The 20,804-nt window shown below is 40.1% G+C and overlaps 1 protein-coding gene across 2 annotated transcripts in view; it reads right to left on the bottom strand.

Annotated features, from left to right (window-relative positions):
- ATP6V1C1 (ATPase H+ transporting V1 subunit C1) overlaps window positions 1-19,547 on the bottom strand; it is a 40,431-nt gene extending 20,884 nt beyond the window's left edge. The window contains exons 1-3 of one of the 2 annotated variants that reach the window (XM_081503543.1): window positions 19,405-19,547; window positions 7,172-7,338; window positions 5,626-5,693 (exon numbers count right to left, since the gene is read on the bottom strand). In XM_081503543.1, coding sequence (XP_081359669.1) covers window positions 5,626-5,693; window positions 7,172-7,303 — 200 coding nt within the window. In that variant the 5' untranslated portion in view covers window positions 7,304-7,338; window positions 19,405-19,547. The remainder of the gene's footprint in view (window positions 1-5,625; window positions 5,694-7,171; window positions 7,339-19,404) is intronic. The other variant, XM_081503542.1, reaches the window with a different exon arrangement.
- Between the last annotated feature and the right edge of the window lie 1,257 nt (window positions 19,548-20,804).

The raw sequence follows: 20,804 nt of genomic DNA, 5'->3' as shown, positions 1-20,804 counted from the left end.
GACAGGAATGGTTTTCAAAGGCTGATTAGGCACGAAGAATGTATATTCTTGCCACAGGGCATCGTATGAGTCAAGATCTGGAGAGAGAGAAAAGCAATGAATGAGGAGGTGTCCAGACAGTCTCGAGTGTCACGCTGGGGAGAAAGGGAGGTTGGGCTAGGAAGACAGGCTGGGGCCAGTCTGCAGGTGGATCGCCTCTGATGGCAGTGAGCAGGAAGAGGTGTAACATGGTCAGGACTTGGGACAATTTCTCTTATGACTTTTGTGTTTAATGGCAGGGAGTGTAAACTGGAAGGCAACTTAAAACTCCTGCAACAAGAAGGGCCAGAAAAAGCAACAGAAGAACAAGATGTGAATGACAATCCTAAGCTGAATGACCTCAATCCTAAGAAAGTGGAACAAATTCAGAAACAATGATGTAAACTGTAAATCTTCAACATGCTTAACCTGGGATCTGTACATACATTTGGCTGTATCTCCAAAATTCACCCATTCCTTCGAAGATGAACCATTATTCCCATATAACTTGAGGAGAATCTTGTAAACAGAACCATGTGCTATGAACATTCAAAAATGGGCATATTCACAACAATGCAAATCAACTATACTTCAATTAAAAAAAAAAGTGCAGGTTTACCACAGAAAATAGTTCAGAGTATAAAATTGCCTGATATCAAATTTATCAACTTAACATTACATAACTCAGAAATTCACCATCTCCCTCTGCATCTCTACAAGAGTATCTATGACATACAGTCACCTTTAAAAGAAAAAAAAAACAGTTCTAACAGACCACTAAAAAGTACAAACTATAATTTACTCCACCACAATGTTCCAACTTAAAAAACTGTAACACTTACTCATTAAGCTAGCATCTATCAATTCTACCAAAGTCTAAAACCATATGATTTTTTAAATTCCTCAAATCTTTCAGGGAGACTGATAAGGACAAGATTGCATAACAGTGCAGAAAAGAATAGCTGACAAACTGCATAGGTAACTTGCAATTCTTCTAAGAAAATGAACTGCATCTGCCCAGCACTTACTTTCCTAAAAAATGTGCACCAACCTTATACTATATTCAGGACATCCTGCTGATGATTTAAAGAAAAATCTAGAAAGCTATTGAGGTGATTAATAAGGCTCCAAATACGTGTTGATAACTATATTTTCAGGAGCCTCCCCTCCCAATGTCTATTTCCTGGTCATGACTTAACATTGTAATGAGGTAGGTGGGACAGCAGCACCGACAATCACTTCAAGGTGGCAACCGCAGAAAGTTTCCTCAAACCCTTTTCTTAATTAAAAACTTACAATCAAGAAACCAAGAGACAATTCTTAGTATCGTCGATTTTTTGAGTATCATCAATAATTACTTTCACGTTTGCTCTATACGAATGCAAGGAATTATTAATCCTAAAAGCAAATTTGTTACTTTTGCTTTCATCCTCTCTTTTCCATTTTTATTGCCTAATGCCTGCTCTTACTTGAGGTTTTCATTATTTCTTGCCTAATTCGACTGTAAAACTGGTTCTTAACTGGCCTTTCACCTCAGGAGTACATCTTTGCGTGTGTGGTACTAAGTTGCTTCAGTCATGTCTGACTCTGTGTGACTCTATGGACTGTAGCCTGCCAGGTTCCTCTGTCCATGGTGATTCTCCATGTAAGAATACTGGAGTGGGTTGCCACACCCTCCTCCAGGGGATCTTTCCCACCCAGGGATCAAACCCGCGTCTCTTACATCTCCTGCATTGGCAGGTGTGTTCTTTACCACTAGCACTACCTGGGAAACCCAGTACATCTTTAGGTCTATTTATTTCCTTACCACATGTTGTTATGTGGAAAGATCTCTCTGAAACACCTCAGTCTCTATTACCAGAGCCAGTGCATTTCAAGTTCTATCAATTCAGAAAAGTCGAACACAGAAGGGAAGACCCTTCTGCACAGATTTGGAGAATAAGTTCCCCTGTATTCAAGCCTGTTCCTTTAAAGCTTCAATCACGATGGTGTGATCACTCACCTAGAGCCAGACATCCTGGAATGTGAAGTCAAGTGGGCCTTAGGAAGCATCACTACAAACAAAGCTAGTGGAGGTGATGGAATTCCAGTTGAGCTATTTCAAATCCTGAAAGATGACACTGTGAAAGTGCTGCACTCAATATGCCAGCAAATATGGAAAACTGAGCAGTGGCCACAGGACTGGAAAAGGTCAGTTTTCATATCAATCCCAAAGAAAGGCAATGCCAAAGAATGCTTAAACTACTGCACAACTGCACTCATCTCACACGCTAGTAAAGTAATGCTTAAAATCTTCCAAGCCAGGCTTCAGCAATATGTGAACCATGAACTTCCTGATGTTCAAGCTGGTTTTAGAAAAGGCAGAGGAACCAGAGATCAAATTGCCAACATCCGATGGATCATGGAAAAAGCAAAAGAGTACCAGAAAAACATCTATTTCTGCTTTACTGACTACGCCAAAGCCTTTGACTGTGTGGATCACAATAAACTGTGGAAAATCCTGAAAGAGATGGGCATACCAGACCACCTGACCTGCCTCTTGAGAAACCTGTATGCAGGTCAGGAAGCAACAGTTAGAACTGGACATGGAACAACAGACTGCTTCCAAATAGGAAAAGGAATACGTCAAAGCTGTATATTGTCACCCTGCTTATTTAACTTATATGCAGAGTACATCATGAGAAACGATGGGCTGGATGAAGCACAAGCTGGAATCAAGATTGCCAGGAAAAATATCAATAACCTCAGATATGCAGATGACACCACCCTTATGGCAGAAAGTGAAGAACTAAAGAGCCTCTTGATGAAAGTGAAAGAGGAGAGTGAAAAAGTTGGCTTAAAGCTCAACATTCAGAAAACTAAGATCATGGCATCCAGTCCCATCACTTCATGGCAGATAGATGGGGAAACAGTGGCTGACTTTATTTTTCTGGGCTCCAAAATCACTGCAGATGGTGACTGCAGCCATGAAATTAAAAGACGCTTACTCCTTGGAAGGAAGGTTATGACCAACCTAGACAGCATATTAAAAAGCAGAGACATTACTTTGCCAACAAAGGTCCATCCAGTCAAGGCTATGGTTTTTCCAGTGGTCACATATGGATGTGAGAGTTGGACTATAAAGAAAGCTGAGCACCGCAAAATTGATGCTTTTGAACTGTGGTGTTGGAGAAGACTCTTGAGAGTCCCTTGGACTGCAAGGAAATCCAACCAGTCCATCCTAAAGGAGATCAATCCTGGGTGTTCACTGGAAGGACTGATGTTGAAGCTGAAACTCCAATACTCTGGCCACCTGATGCGAAGAGCTGACTCATTGGAAAAGACCCTAATGCTGGGAAAGATTGAGGGCAGGAGGAGAAGGGGATGACAGAGGATGAGATGGCTGGATGGTATCATCGACTCGATGGGCATGGGTTTGGGTGGACTCAGGGAGCTGGTGATGGACAGGGGGGCCTGGTGTGCTGCGGTTCATGGGGTCACAAAGAGTCCGACACGACTGAGCTGAACTAAGTATTAAAAGCTCTGTATGTCAAGACTCAAATGGATTGTAGACTGATTCTGTCAATTAATCAAGATACAGAAAGTTATTAAGGATAACATATCCACCTTCAGCTAAAATACACAGGAACTGAATTTCATAAGTAAACCTGTAGTCTAGAAAAATCTTTTAATGTAACTGAATCTTGAACACAAAAGCATCAACAAATAAATCTTCCAATAATGGCAGAACATGCCACGTTCATGGACCAAAGACTTAATATGTTAGGGTGGCAACACTCCTGAAATTATCTACAGATTCTACACAATCCCCACTGAAATTCCAGCTGACTTTTGGCAGAAATTTGACACAGTGTTCCTAAAATTCAAATGGAAACGAAAGGAACCAGAATAACCAAAACAATCTTGAAAGACAAAATAAACTTGGAGAACTCACACTTTCTGATTTTAAAACTTAACTACAAACCTACAGTAAAGAGGGCAATGTGGTACTGGCGTAAGGACAGGAATATGGAACACAAGAGAGTTCAGAAATGTTAATAACCCTTACATTTATGTTCGACTGATTTTTGCAAGGGTGTCAGGACAATTCACTGCAGAGAGAGAATAGTCTTTTCAACAAATGGCATTAGGACAACTGGATATTCACAGTCAAAAGAATGAAGATGGACTTCTACCTCACACCATATACAATAAATAACTCAAAATGAATTAAAAAGACCTAAATGTAACAGCTAAAACTAGAAAACTCTTAGAAGAAAATATAGACACAAAACTGTGACCCTGGATTAGGCAATGGTTTCTTAAATACAAGGACAAGAATATAAGCCACAAAAAAAAAAAAGAGATAAAATTGGACAGCAAAGTATCTTGTGCCTCAAAGGACACCATCTAGAAAGTGAAGACAAACCAGAGAATGCGAGAAAATATCTGCAAGTCCTATCTGATAAGAGAGTTGTATCCAGACTATAAAAAGAACCCTTACAAGTCAATAATCAAAAGAACAATAAGTCAATTAAAAAACAGGCGAAGGATCCAAACAGACATTTCTCCAAAGAAGAAACACAAATGGCCAACAAACAAATGGAAAGATGCTTAACACATTATTAGCCATTAGGGAAATGCAAATCAAAAACACTCTTTAAGTGAAATACTCTTTAATATCCATTAGGATTGCTATAATCAAAAAGATGGATAGTAATGAGTGTCTCATCAAGAACGTGGAGAAATCACAACTTTCATACACTGCTGGTGAGACTGTAAAATAGTGCAGCCAACTCTGAAAAACAATCAGGTCCTCAAAATGTTGAAAATACAGTTACTGTATGCCTCAGCAATTCCACTCCTAAGTACACACCCAAAAGAAATGAAAACATATGAACATATAAATACTTATACACAAATATTCATAGCAACATTTTTTCATATTAGCCAAAATGTGGAAATAACCTTAATGTCCATCAACTGATGAATGGATTAATCAAATACAGTCTATCTGTACAATGTAACATTATTTGGTAATAAAAAGAAATTAAATGTTGATACATGCTACACCATGGATGAACCTTGAAAACATTACGCTAAGGTAAAGAAGGGCTTCCCTGGAAGCTCAGATGGTAAAGAATCTGCCTGCAGTGCAGGAGACCGAGGTTTGATCCCTGGGTTCGGAAGATCCCCCGGAGAAGGGAATGGCAACCCGCTTCAGTATTCTTGTCTGGAAAATCCCATGGACAGAGGAGCCTGGCAGGCTATAGTCCATGGTGTTGCAGAGAGTCAGACACAACTGAGTGACTAACACTGTACGGCAAAGAAGCCAGTCACAAGAGACCATGTATTTTCCGATTCCATTTATATAAAATGCCCACAAAAAGCAAATCTATAATGTCAGAACGCAGATTAGTGGGTAGTGGGGGTAGGGGATAACCGCTAAGGGGAACAGGATGTTTATGATAACAGAAGGGGGATGAAAAGGTACTAAAGTTGACTGATCTCTATATTCATTCCAATAAGCAGAGGATGTATATATATAATAATAAACCCAATCCCAGGGAGCCTGATAATAGCCACTCTCATTCTGCTCTAGCCCGTGCATATAAACAAATACATTACCCTTCTACAAATGCATCCAGTTTAGCCAGTTCATCTGACAAACCAACCAAAACATCAAGTGTGCCAACCTAGAAGGGAAATACAACATTTTATTACTTAGATTTCATCCTTTTTTAAAAAAACAAGGTAATACAACATCTTGATTTGAAAGGCCTGCAGATCTTAAGTTCTCCATATTTTATTTCATAATATGCAAGTGCAGTGAAAAAATGCAAGACATTTCAAAGCTATTTATATGCACAAGATAATCCTCTAATTTATGAGGACAACCATTTAGATGTGAAGATTCCACAAGAACAGGCCCGTGCCTCTACTTGTCCTGCCCAGTGGGAGGGTTCATTTGAAGTTGTGGTTTACATTAGCAGCTTTTAAACACGGATCCAGGGCTGTGCATCAGAGGGTCTTTAGTTCCATTTGAGTTTTTTGTCTTTTTTTAAAGGAATCTTTGTTATTACTAGCCATGCCACAGGGCATGCGGGAACTTATTTCCCAGACCCCAGATCGATCTGCATCCCCAGCAGTGGAAGCGCTGAGTCCTAACCACTGGACCACCAGAGAATTCCCTGTAATTCAATTTGTTCACAAAACCATGTATGTATAAATGAGCATGTTTTAGAAGAAATGTCCACAGTCTATAGGAGTGTATCAAAGGGCTTTAAGTATTTCTTAAATGCCGCTGCTAAGTCATTTCAGTCGTGTCTGACTCTGTGCGACCCCATAGACGGCAGCCCACCAGGCTCTCTCGTCCCTGGGATTCTCCAGGCAAGAATATTGGAGTGGGTTGCCATTGCCTTCTCCAATGCATGAAAGGAAAAGTGCAAGTGAAGTCACTCAGTCATGTCCGACTCTTAGCGACCCCGTGGACTGCAGGCTACCAGGCTCCTCTGTCCATGGGATTTTCCAAGCGAGAGTAGTGGAGTGGGTTTCTTAAATAAGTGCTGTGTATAACTGTCTCAATTTGGTTAACCAGCAAAATATAAATATAATGATCTTTTCCATCCATTACAAAGTTCAGTCAACTGATTACTGGCAGTCTGCTTCACTTAGAGGCTGCTAGGTTACTGATGTTTAATAAACGTTAAATAGATAGAACTACATTAAATAAATAGATTTGCCAAGAATAATTTAAAGAGATGCAATGGTAAAACAGTTACGATATCAGTGAGTATCACATGAATAACAGAAAAACGTATTCACTGTGATACTTAAGAATACATATTCCTAAGATTTCTCACTTCTAAAAATCATATTTGTGAAAGTAACACATCAAGTATTTTCATAAGATTTCTCATTAAAATTTAAATTATAATTTAGAAAAGCACAGAAGTTTAGGGGAAAATGTTACTTTGTTTTAGTAGTTTTCTTCAAAAAACTCAATTTTCTTGTTATCTGAAATCTGAAAATTAGAAAGAACAAGGTAAGTTGTAAATTATGCCAATCCATAGAGTTTTCTCTCCAAAGAACCTGGGTATCTCATTTTGACCAAAAGGTAAGTAGACAGCTGTCCTTTCCTTCACAGGAACTACTCTGCACAGCACAGGTTTACCTTTAAGTCAGGAATGTTGAACTTTGAAGAAACTGCAAGGTTATTGTTCTTTGTAGTTGCTGCATGCAATTTCTCCCATGTTTGCTGACATGTTTTCTCCCCAGGAGCTGATATAAGCCAGAACTCAGTCATGTTGTTTACCAGATATTTCTTCCAAAATTAAGACTCTGAAATGTAAAACAAAACAAACTAAAAATACATTTACTACCACTTGTTTCTAAATTATTTCAGAGTGATAAGCACAGCCTGTTGCAAAATTGGATTCAACAGCGGCACACAATCCTAAACAGAGTCAAATTTACTAACCTGGATATAAGTCCATATAAATGGGAAATGGTGATTTATTTATGATATTAGGAAAAAGTGATAATAAACACCTAATACATGAAGTACACAATTTTTAAAAAATTACCCAACATCCTAAAATGGGAGCTAGTCAAGAAGGGAGACTATGAAAAATGTCAGCCACCAACAGTTACAATACCCCAAAGAAGTTGGAGAGTCACCAATTAATGGGTTTATCTTACATTTTTAAAATAAAAAACCTAAATAGGAAGTGAAAACCATACATAACTTTGACCTTTGAAAAAAACTGAATCAATGCACTTCAACAGTTGCCACCAAATAAATTTGCCACATCTGGTTTAGCAAATCCTACAAGGTCAGCCAAATTCTAATCCCTAGTCAAACTAATCTCAATCCCTAGCATATACTTAATGGCCATCAACCGCTTACAAATTTGCACACACACAAAAATACTGCCAGTCAGCCTTGTAAATCAGTCTTTTATTTAAAATATGCCTGGGAGGGGTGCATAACATACAACACTATTGAATCTGAGTAAGAGGCTGTGGCTCTCGCTTTCCAGAGTTCCATTAAGCACACAACCCTCTTCCCCAATCTCTCTTCTTCTCCCCTTTTCCCTCCTTCCTCTCTCTCTCACACACACAGGAAAACAAAGCCCAAAGCCAAATCTCTTGAGAATGTAAGTAGGTAAAGCACGAAAACACAAAATATAAAAGAACTCAATATAACAGTATCATTATTTCTACTTTAATATGCTTTCATTATAACTAACATAAACTTTCTACTACCACAGCTTGTTTTTAAACCTTTTCTGAAATTTGGAGTCTTAGATAGAAGATTAACTGTCTTACAAAGTTGTTCTGATAATAAATCAAATAATGAATGTGAAAGAACTCTGCAAATTTAAATTTCCTTTAAAATGTAAAGCATGATAGTTACAATGGACTTTTCTAATTTTAGAAGCCCACTGTAATTAACCCTACCTAGTCATTACACAATTGAAGGTGATCACAGATGTCATTCTACATACTTGTCGTTTTTTTCTAACTTCCATTTCAAGAGCATCTACCATATACTAGGTACTGCTCTATTATACATTATCATCTCAATTAATCTTCCTAACACCTCTATAAGATAAATATGATCCTTTCCATTTACAGATTAAAAAACATACTCAGAGACGAGACTGATAAAAATACAGATGGCAGTACTAAATCAATCTCTCAAGAATCCTACTCTAAGATAATCTTTCCAACATTACTGGGGAAAAAAAAAAAGCTGCACTAAGAGCTACATACACTCTCTCAAAAGGCCAACAAACTAAACAGAGCTTTTATAGAGATGGCAGGCCCAGACAAAGCACTCAGCCTGGCCAGAAAACCAGTCTTGGATGACACATTTTCACACCTCCTCTCCTCGAAAAATGGCAGGTGGTGGAATCAATTTTTTACTATGACACTGTTAAATTATCTAAACTGCAGTTTCTTCAAAGACTGTAACAATATGAGCTATTACAGTAGATGTCACTATCATACCACTTAAGAGTTCTAGAAAATCTTTTTTCAGCCAACAGGTTTTCAAAAGATTTCAAGAAATAAGAAAGAGGACCACATTTTCTCATTTATAAATAAATACCTGCCCGACTTACTGAGCTTTCATTAGGGTTGAATGAAATATCATGTTATTTCTAAACAGAACTAGAGTCCCCTCTGGCCTTCAACGGCTGTTCCCAGTATCCCAAGTAGGAATTACCTTTTTTACTTACTATCTTATCAATGCCACTATAATGCAGTTATCACACTATTCTGTTTCATTTTTTTCATAACATCTTTTCCTCTCCACCTGACTGGGAAATCCTGAAGGACTATAATCATATCTTCTTTTCTAACACCCTGAAAGCCCAGCATACACAATTCCTGTCAACATCAGGGACTTCATAAATGCTTGTTTTATGAAAAAATGAAATATACCAATGACTCTGAACCAATCAAAAAATCTGATTGGAGGAAAAAAAATCAGTGTCAAGAAAAATATTTAAATGTTTTTAAACTTTTTTTTTAACTTAGAGTCTTTCAGAAAACAACCTAAGAGTAACACAGACATTAAAAATTGGTAAAGCTGCAAGTAACTAATCCTTTGTCTTTCATTATTTTAGGTGTGAATACAGAAATATAAAAAAGAGGGATTCAGAAAGAACCTCTAGGTACTTGAGGCAAAGCAATGGCCTCATTTCTTCTATCCTCTGGTCAAAGCAAACTAACTATACAAGAGGAGCCTGATGGGCAAGACAAGCTACTGAAGTATCTAAGGATAAATGTAAGAACTGCTCATGAGAAAAGCATCAGTAAGTCTTCTGCAAAATCCCTGTTTGTAAACAAATTCTTTATTTTTTAAACAATGCCCACTGTTATCTGGTCACTTAAACAAGTCACATAAAAAATTTTCTCTTTGAAAGTTAAGTACAATTTAAGCTCAGCTCCAACAAACTAATCTCTGCAGATGAACATATTTGTGTGTGTGTGCGGGGGAAAGGGATGGTAAAAAAATGAAATCCATGTTACAAAACACATTTCCCTTTCTCTCTGAGCTGCACAGAAACAGTCAAACCTGTCCAAAAAGTCTGGACACTTCTACCTCTGTTGCCTGCTTCAACTCACTGGTTTTTATGCCTAATTATTTCCCTTTGTTTCATCTTGTATATTGGAAGTCAGGCATTAACATAGGCAAATCACATGTTAAAAGAGAAAATGATTTAAAAGGCACTCCTCAAAACTCGGATCTAGGTTTAAGTCCCTCTGTTATATGTGTGTATACGGTTGCTCTCTGGGTGGTCTTTTTTATACTCAAGGTGATTCCAGTTTAGGTGCTGAATACTCCCAAACTGTCTGCTCATCCAGAGCCGTACCCAACAAGTTTCGACTACAAGACATTTCCACCCGAATTATCTCAAAAGACAAAAACAAAAAAACATTTCTAGTCAAACTCCTAACCTCTTCCCCCAAACCTGGTCCTACTTCAGTGTTCCCTTAGCACACCTAATACCCCGCAACACTGGACAACCATAATTGTCAAATGTCATCAAGATAGCAGCCAATACTTCTTGCGCACTTCCTATCTACCAGCACCAGTTAAAACAGTTTATATCAATTAACTCAATTAGCATACTGGATGGACAGCAGTTATAAAAGAAGAAATCAAGGCACAGAAAATGCCTCATAAATTATGAAATATATATTATAGTGCATTATGTCATATATCACATGAGTGTCATATATCACATGCTTATATGCTAAGATATATGTGTTACATGCTCTCATAGCACCTTTTCAATATTTCCTTGAGAGACACTTTTTATTGATATCTTTCTGCCAAATAAACTGCACATTAGAGGAGGTGGAAAGCATGATGGTTTTTGCTCACAAGTGTATTCTCAGTACCTGGCACAGAAGCTGGTATGCAGAACCTCAAAAACTATATGTTGAATATTCCTGAATGAATACATAACAGTGAAGATGAAACAAGATAATAAAGTACCTTGCTTATAAATTGGTTAGGTCCCCTTTACTTCCTTTACATTAAAAGAAAAATCAATTTCACTGAAATATCATTTATATACAATAAAATGTACCCACAAGAGCAGAGTTAGATGAGTTTTTGACAAACACATACACCTGTGTAACCACCACCAAAACCAAGGTTAGGAATATTTCTGTCTTCCCAAACCCTTCCCTCACATGTAGGGTCAGTCAATCCCAACCCCACTGCCGACCCTGGGCAGATGCTGATCTGTTTTTTTGTCACACTACAGGCTCATTGGGCCTAATCTAGAATTCCAGTGTAAATGGAAGTCCACACTGCATACTCTTTTGTATCTGGCTTCGTTTGCTCAGCATGGCTCTGATATTTGTCCACGTGCTGTGTAGCAATTCATTCTGTTTTACTTCTTGGTGTTCCGTTACATGAATGTACTATGGTTTGGGGTTCCATTCACCCGTTAAGACATTTGGTTTGTAACCGGTTTGGGGCCACTAACAACAAAGAACATTCCTTTTCAAAGCTTTTGTGAAAATACATATTCATTTCTCTTGGATAAACATCTAGAAGTAGAATCTCTGAGTCAAATGATTAACCTATATTGAACTTTATAAGAAGTCACCAAACTTTTCCAAAGCAGATGAAGTATTTTGCATCTCATTAGCAAGATACACAGTTCCAGTTGTTTCACATGCCCACCAACACTTAGTGCTGCAAGCTTTTTTCATTTGAGCTATTCCAGTGGGTTGTAGCTCTCATTTCCGTGATGGCTACAGTTCAGGATCTTTTCACCTTATCAGCCAGTTGTATATCTTCTTTGTGAAGTTTCTATTCAAATATTGTGTCCATTTTTTTTTTTTAAATTGCATTGACCTTACTGAGTTATAGTAGTTTTTTTATGATCTTGGTGCAATTTCTTTGAGATATGTGTGTGTATAAAACATATATTCTGTGACTTGCCTTTCCTTAATGGTGCTCTTGAGCAGAAGTTTTCAATTCTGATGTCCAGTTTATCAACTTTTTCTTTTATGATTTGCTTACCCCAGGGTCACAAGGATTTATCCTGCTTGTAGTTCAGAGAGATTCCTGAACCTGTGTTTAGAGTTTTCAACAATTCAGGACAAAATTCATTTTCTTCAAAATTTTTTCCTGCTTCTCTTTCCCTTTTCTGAGACAGAAAGGGCATGTATATTAAACCACCTGACACTGTCCCACAGGTCACTGAGCTTCCATTCTTTCTTTTTTTTCAACTCTTTTTCTCTCTACACTTCAGTTTAGAAACTTTCTTGCTATATCTTCTCGTTGGTTGACCTTTTCTTTACAGTTATCTGCTATCTGTCTCAAGAAGTGAATTTTTCACTCTAGACGTATTTTTCAGCCTTATAAGTTCCGTCTTTTAAAACTTCTTTCTTCATTATTTTCATGTTTTCTATTAAATCCCTGAGCATATCTGTAATTTACAACATTAAATTGTTGATCACTGGATTTTGTTTTAAGAATGTCGTGTTTTAATATATGTAAACATATAGCAGATTCACTTTGCTATATAGCAGAAGCTAACACAACTGTAAAGCAACTCTACTCCAATAAAACCTAATTAAAAAACAATTTTTAAAGAATGTCATGCTTTTAAAGTTTTTTTTTTTTAAAAAAGGGGGGACTCCCAAGTGGTCCAGTGGTTGGGACTCCGCTTTCACTGCTGAGGGCCCAGGTTCAATCCCTAATCAGGGAACTAAGATCTGCAAGACACTTGATGCGACCAAAAAACTAAATATTAATAAAAGTATGTTGCACTTTGTTCTGACAGTCAATTAAATTACTTAAGCTTTTAGCATGTTTCATTCAAGGCTGGTTGTTGCATTGGGTTGGCCAAAATATTCTTTTGGGTTTTCTTAAGGAAATCTTAAGGAAAAACCCAAAAGAAAATTTTGGCCAGCCTAATACTTTGTTAGGTTAGGTCTAAATCTTTACTCTGGGGCTAACTTAGCCCTATCAGTTAAGATCTGATCTTCCTGGGATTCCTCAGGATGCCCCAGGGATTCATAAGGTATTCATAAGCCCTTCAGCACCATGAGCTCTGCCAACTGTCTAGTTTAAAGCTCTTTAGTCATTCTTTGCTGGAATGTACCTGTGCCTGAAGCACGAGATCAAGGTCTTTTTATCTCACTGGCAACTGCAGCCACAAAGAATCCAAAGGCGAGCTTCAGGAAACGCAATGTAACCACCAGGGCACTGCACTGAGAATATGAAGACTTGGAATCTAATCCCAGTTCTACATGTCATCGTCTGCGTAAATGTCTTCATTTGCAAAATGAGAGGATTGGATTCCCACATCCAGGATCCTTTTTTGCTCCTATATTCCATGAATCTATACTGGGTAAGACCCAGGACTCTTTTATTTTTTTGTTAAGTCCTTCAAGTAAATCAGATGATCAGTCAGGTTTTAGAACCACTGTAGTAAAACAAGCATTTCCATGATTATTTAATGAATTATACGTAAATGTTACATGAAATGGCAACCGTTCCTTAATAAGATGGCTACATGTCATATCATCACTATCAAGAATCACACAGTATTGTCAGTTCTATAATGCAGGAATGATTTTTGTTCTATGGAATGTAGAAACTTTAAATGTATCAACCCACTTTTTGCATGCTTTCTATGGCGGCTTATGAACTTAAACAATAAGTGAAAAGCAAAATGATATATGAAATCAAGTACAGAACAAAACAAAATCTGGGTAAACTATTACTTTGTTCAAGAAATACACAATTTTATTTCATTTGTGAAGGACAGAATATAGAGGATTTTAAATACCATATATATAAATAGGTGGTTTTGTGACCATAGTGTAGAGTCCTGATTCACTACCAAAACTTCTTGAAAATTTTTTCCAGGGCTGAAAAAACTGCTACAGGGACTTCCCCTGGAGGTCCAGTGGTTAAGACTCCACCTTCCAATGCAGGGATAGGGGTTCGATCCGTGATTGGGGAGCTAGGGTGCCACAAATTTTTTTTTTGAATTAAAAAAAAATGCTCTAGGTAATGGGAGGCTGTACGTGTTAAGTCGCTTCAGTTGTGTCCAACTCTTTGTGACCCTGTGGACTGTGGCCCGCCAGGCTCCTCTGTCCATGGATTCTCCAGGCATGAATACTAGAGTGGGTTGCCCTGCCCTCCTCCAAGGAGGAGTAGAAAGAAAACAAGGCACATGACAACATAAAAAAAATCAAGCAGACTACACTGGAGGCGCAAGAGAAACTCTAGTCAAATTTCTTAAATACTTCTATCTTGTCTGACTGCAATAAGCATGCTTTTTAAAAAAAAAAACAGTAATAAGTCTTTTTCAAAATGGAAAGAAGGAGAGAAGAAAGGAAATCCTGGGTTCAAAGCTCAGAGCCTGTTTATTTCATTATTGTATCACCCACTTCTAAGAATTTAAAAGCAGTGGATTATTTTCCGACCACAAGTGATTAGGATGCAAAATAAAAAGAGTAAAATAGGGACTTGCCTGACAGTCCAATGGTTAAGCCTGTGCTTCCACTGCAGGGGTCATGGATTCAGGAGCACTAAAATCCCACATGCCTCGCAGTGTACCCCTACCCCAAAAGAAGAGTAAATAACAACTATCATGATAACACAAGACATGAGGGTAATAAACCCAAACAGCTACTAGCGCTTCTTTTGTGGATGAAAGTACGAGCCTGACGCAAGACAGGGGCAACCACAGAAAATAGAGCATCCCAGTAAGTGCTCCAATATTTAACTGCTTTCAAGAAACCAACACCTCAGTCTCTGAAATGCAACCACCTTTCACAGTAAATTTAAATTTCACAATAAAGACTGACAGTGGTCTACATGCAAAAAAACATCCTTTTACCGTCCTTGAAAATACCAAGCTATTCACTAAAGTGGCTTATTTCAACCTGCACGAGGAGGAATACCTCAGATATCATGAAATATCACACAGCCTTCCAACTGTGACACGTCAACTTCAAACAGAACTGATCACAGTGCAAAACAGCCACAATCCATCTGTCTTAAAAGGTTGCTATATTCTTCCCCTGAAATTTTAATACCACACAAATAAAAGGTAAGAATAATTACCCGAATGGTAACTTCTGAATGAATGAGTAATTCTGAATGCTAAATTCTATCCTTCAACAAGGAAACATCTTAACTGGGATTGTTGGAGGGGCTTGCTCACAATAAAACTTGTTTAAATAAAAGCGTCCAATAACAACAAGGAATTTTACCTCCCAAGGAAGACTTTAGTGATTTATATGTTAAGTTTAAAATTGTCAGGACACACACCTTCTTTAAATCAATCTTAACTTTTGTGTTGTTTTGTCTTCAACTGAAACAGCACTTATAGATGGCCTATAATCACATTAAGGATTACCTGAACTTCATGCCATAAATACACTGAAATGTGAAAGACCTTTAGTAGATGTATTTTATAAACAGCCATCTTTTTTACATCTTTGTATTTGGCTAGAAATACATTTGCAAAAGCCAAGCCTTACTTAGGCATAGATGCCATCATAAAAACAGAAACAAGCCATAAAGATAATAACACATAACACAATGTTTAAAAAAAAAAATCTCTTGCAATTTCTGCTAAAGCAAGTGGAATCCATAGACAGGCAAGGAGGGCACTGTACCATTACTGAAAGGAATCACCAGAAGGTTCGGAGCGCCCAGACACTTCCTCTCTGCCACTCAACACTGACCCAGGGAGCAAACAATCCCTTCCACGCCAGCGAACTCCCTGACTCTACACTCACTGTCTCCCAAAATGTTACTTCCCTTCTCTTTCAGGCTGGTATCTGATAATAGTGACTGAATCACAACACCACGTTTTTCACCAAAAGGTGTTAATATCTCTAAGACGATGTAGTCTAGCCTGAAATTCAACAAGCCAAATACTTGAAACAAGTTTGCTCTCCCCAATTTATCACTCAAGTAAGCTTGAGATCCTGTTTCCTGCTAATGACAACCAGCTTACTGAATATGCAGTATGTGATCAGCACTCAACATGCTAAGCAATTTTGTACTTGATTCCTTCGAGGAAGATGGTATCACCACCCCTATTTGCAGATGAGAGGGAAGTTAATGAAGTCTTGGCCAAGGTCACAGAGCTAGTGACTACATACATTTTACATGCAAGTTTATTAAAACACTACTCTTAACCTCTATGCCCCCAACATATAGTAGAGAGCCTGTCACTAAGAAGCACTCAGGTATATATGTTCAACAGATAAAGGATGCCATCGCATAGGGTTCTACACAACCAAATGGTACCTCTCTCCTCCAGGAAGAGTTTGGAAATGTCTGAGATCATTTTAGGTTGTCCCAACATGGGGGTCACTACCACCATTTAGCAGCTGGTGGCCAAACAAGAGGCAGTTCTGTCCAAAATGCCAACAGCACCCGTGGGGAAACACTAAACTATAGGCTAGCTCATTAACAACATCAAAAAAACTGTCATGGTTAAGTCAATCCACTTGTTAACTACCTTTATTTACACATAACTTCCTATTCATGGATAGTTTGCATAAAGTATCTTAAAAGATACATCAACCTCTTTCTATAAAACACCATTTTTAATCTGTCTAGCATTTTATTTTCAAACACAGAGCTAAGGTTGCGTCTTCTGGTCTATGATGGAACCAAAGCACCTCTCCTCCACTGCCCTAAGGACTCCTCTTGGAACTCAATAAATATACAGCAGATTTGCTACACCTGTGGAACAGAATTTTGCTTCATTATCAAGAATAGAGTTTGAATTTTCTAGTTCCAAGGATCACTCATGTCGAAAGGATAATTTAGATTGCCCGGTTTCACCGCTTGAGCCGTCTTTCCAAGAGCACCATGCTAATGGTTTCTACTATGTCTTTAAAATATCAGTGAAATGTGAGCTGAACATGAATTAGATCGTACATAAAAAGGTATAAAGTTGTACATCCAAAGAACGGAAAAGATTTACTCTGGCAGACAGATCAGAACACGCACAAGAACAAAATTCAACAAAGAGGTACGTATTTCCACGGGGTCACAAAGAGTCAGACATGACTGAGGGACTGAGCACACACACACATTTGGTGCAAACTGTAGTTACCCCTGCTGCTTCTGCTGCTGCTAAGTCGCTTCAGTCGTGTCCGACTCTGTGCGACCCCATAGACGGCAGCCCACCAGTCTCCCCCGTTCCTGGGATTCTCCAGGCAAGAACACTGGAGTGGGTTGCCATTTCCTTCTCCAATGCACGAAAGTGAAAAGTGAAACTAAAGTTGCTCAGTCGTGTCCAACTCTTCACGACCCCATGGACTGCAGCCTACCAGGCTCCTCCATCCATGGGATTTTCCAGGCAAGAGTACTGGAGTGGGGTGCCATTGCCTTCTCTGTAGTTACCCCTAAGCAGACTCAAGCTCAAAAGGAAGATTGATCACTTAGGGACTGGTGGACCACAAGGAGACCCTTTGGCAAAGGTTTATTTTGGCATTCCAGCTTTGCTCTTTGGCCAATGCAATTATTTATAAAGTTGTGGAAATAATCAGAGAATCAGACTTTTGAAGCCCAAATGTTTCTTTTTAGGTAGAGAGAACTAATGTAATTAAGGCTCCAAAGACTGACATCAAAAAAAATAAGAGCGATCATTTACTGCCCAGTTCTAAAAGCAGTATTACATGAACCATCTAGCTCTCAGCATTTACTTTAGTCAGATCCCGAGTACTGTTTCTTTAGATTTTATCTAGTCCCCGCAAGATACACCAAATGAGAAAAAGATCCGGGAGTTCTGAGACACAAACCCGGGCTTCAGCACAATTTGAGACATGCTGGTTGCCAGAGAACCGTGATTGACAAGCTGAGCACCTTTTGCCCACCCTGCTGCTTATTATCTCCTCCAGTTGAACTGTAAACTGAACAGCTTCACCCAAGCTAACTAAAAAGCGGTTTTTAAAGCACGGACCACCGCTGCAGAATCCCTTTGAAGCTGCCCTACTCAAGTTTCACCTAAAGTGCTGAATCAAGGGTAAGAATGCACTAGGAGAAACTCACCCTTCTCTCTAGATTGTGCTTAAGTACTGGGCAGGTAATTGGCAGTCAGAAGACAGTATAAGTTATGCTAGACTTAAAACACATCATTTGATCTGTTTCTAGGTCCTATCTAGCTAGAGCTAGATAGGTCCCGGTCTATACAATGAATGGCATTTTCATCTACTTCCTCTCAAAGACCTGTGAGAACAAAACAAACATGAAAGGGGCTTCCGGGGCGGCCCAGTGGTGAAGAATCTGCCTCGCAATGCAGGTACATGGGTTCGATCCCTGGCCAGGGAAGATCTCACATGCATCAGGACAACTAAACCACGACTACTGAGCCAGCGCGCTAGAGAGTCTGTGCTTCACAAAAAAGCACACAACTTGAGAAACCCACACACCACAGCTAGAGAGTATCCCCCCCGCGGCAACTAGAGAAAGCCAGCTCACAGCAAGGAAGATCCAACACAGTCAAAAACAGAATAATTTTAAAAAAACAGAAACAAAAACCGTAATTCCTGTGACTGTTGTTCAATAAAAGGTATTCGGGAGTAGATGACAGTACCAAAGGCTAAGTTTGGAAGGCCAAAACAGATCTTCACAGTCTCCCCAACCCCCAAATAATCCAACATCTCCTATGTACTTCGAAGCGCTGTCTGCGGGGGGGGTGGGGGGTGGTAGTTACAATCACCCTTAGTGAGGGGTGCAAACACAATCTAATCTTTTCTCCCCTTTGCTCCTCTGTTTCTCAGGTGATTCAATTTGCCTGTGTGACTCTCTCCTCCAGTTCCTTTTCAGGGTTTCTTGCCTACCCTTCCCCATTCTAATTAAAAAAAAAAAAAAACGGTCTGAGTTCTCTGGAATCCCGTTCTTTCCCCTGTCACAGGAACCCTGCGTCCTCGGTGAGGGTCTCCTACACCCTCTAAACTGCCATCACCTTACTCGCAAGCGCGTACGCCCAGGGGAGGCTGTCCCGCTCGCTGTGACCTCACACACACTACCCCGGATCCTCACCTGGGCCACTCTGTTACCTTTCGTCCCCCTGAGCGAGGATTCGCTGTGACCCTTACCCCAACCCAAGGAGAAACGCCTCAGACCCGCAGTGTTTATCTCTGCCTCTGCCACAGAACAGCCCCTAGGGCCCTTTCTCTCTTCCCCTCCTTCCCTTCCCCTTAGAGACAGAACCCAGGCCCACGGCGACGACAAACTCGCGCCGAGAAACCAGACACGGCCACCCAGCCGGCGGCTCCAACGCCACTGCCTCGGCCCCCGCGCCCGCCCCCATCCCTCCCTATCGGCGACCGCAGCGCGAGCTTCGGCCCGGCCGGGGTTCCCGAGGCGGCGTAGCCATCGCTCACTAACCCAGGGAAGTGTCAAACGAGGACGTGGCGGCAGTAACAGGCAGAGAGGAGTACAGCCTGGCAGGTGTTAACGGCTCAGCGCTCCATCCCCTCCGCGACCTAAGCTGCGGCCTCACAGCTTCCTCGACCCCTGCGCCTACGGAGCAAGTCACGTGCCAGCCGGGACGGTCAGCTGACCGCGGCGCGCGCCGCCACGCCTACGTGCGCCGCTCCGCCTACGCGCGCGCCACTGCGCAGCCGCCGCGGCCGAGCCCTCGGAAGAGGGGCGGGGCTGGGAGGCTCCCCGGGGAGCAGGGGAGAGCCGGGAGTTTGAGCGGGCGGAGCTCTTCCGGGGTGGGTGGGGTTTCTGCTTCTGGAATTCCGCCGGAGTCCCGTCCGCCACCTGTGAATTTCAGCGCTGCCATCCTTAAGGTTACCCCGCTTCTCTTCACGTTTCTACGGCTTGGAATTTGCCTTCAGGCTTCTCCACTCACGATTTTCTTCGGACACCGCGGTTTTCTGAGTAATATCCTTAAGAGTTCCCTTCAGCCCCTGATTCACCTTTTCCTTCCAGTCCACTTCGAGTTAATTCCATAAATGTCCTTGGAGCATTTACCTTGCGCTCGTCATTGTGCTCATTTTCTTAGGGTTGTCTACCGGCGTGAATCACTCCTTGCAGGAGAGAGCTTGTAATCTAGTTCGGGCGTCTGTGAGGTATGTGATAAACATCGGATAGTTGGAACCACGGTAGATAAAAATGAAAACCAAACAAGGTTACAGGGCAGAGGCACAGACAGGAGAGATCATATCCTTTGGGAGAAAAAAAGATAGCAAGCCCCTCTCCTGAGCCGTGCGTATTCCATTGGCTTGGGAAGGTAGGTGGTGTTATTCTGGTTCAGAACATCGTTTAGAAACGTTAGAGAACTTTTTAATTCAGTTTTTTTTTTTTTTTGATTCCTATTGTGCGATTAGTTTCAAATACTTTCCCCACTTAGTTTCATTGAAACATTTATCTTTTTCCCTTGAAGAAATTATGAGGAAAAAACAAATCTTCTCTGTGCATAAAAAAATCAAAAACTTTTTGATTTTTCAATTCAGTACTTTTATATTAGGGAAGGTGAAGAGCTAGAGATCACAGAGCTGTTTAGCACAAGGGAATAGACGTATCTGGTTTTCAGTCCTGGCTCTGCTGCTGACTAGCTGTGTGACCCCAGGCCTGTGAATTTCAGCTTCTTCACCTGTAAACTGGTGGCAATAATACATACGTGATAGGGGTGTTGTGAGGATTACATGAAGTGTAGTGCCTGGCACATAGGAAATGCCTAGTGAAGGGTTGCTGTTATTACTATGCATTATATAGAACCCAGGTTTTCTGACCTATCTTATGCCTTTACAGGATGTTGTGTCCATGCAGAAAT

The sequence above is a fragment of the Giraffa tippelskirchi genome, chromosome 6 (genome assembly GCF_054371585.1).
Source record: "Giraffa tippelskirchi isolate mGirTip1 chromosome 6, T2T-mGirTip1v1.2.pri, whole genome shotgun sequence".
NCBI classification, from domain to species: domain Eukaryota; kingdom Metazoa; phylum Chordata; class Mammalia; order Artiodactyla; family Giraffidae; genus Giraffa; species Giraffa tippelskirchi.
This window is presented reverse-complemented; position numbering and strand designations above follow the sequence as displayed.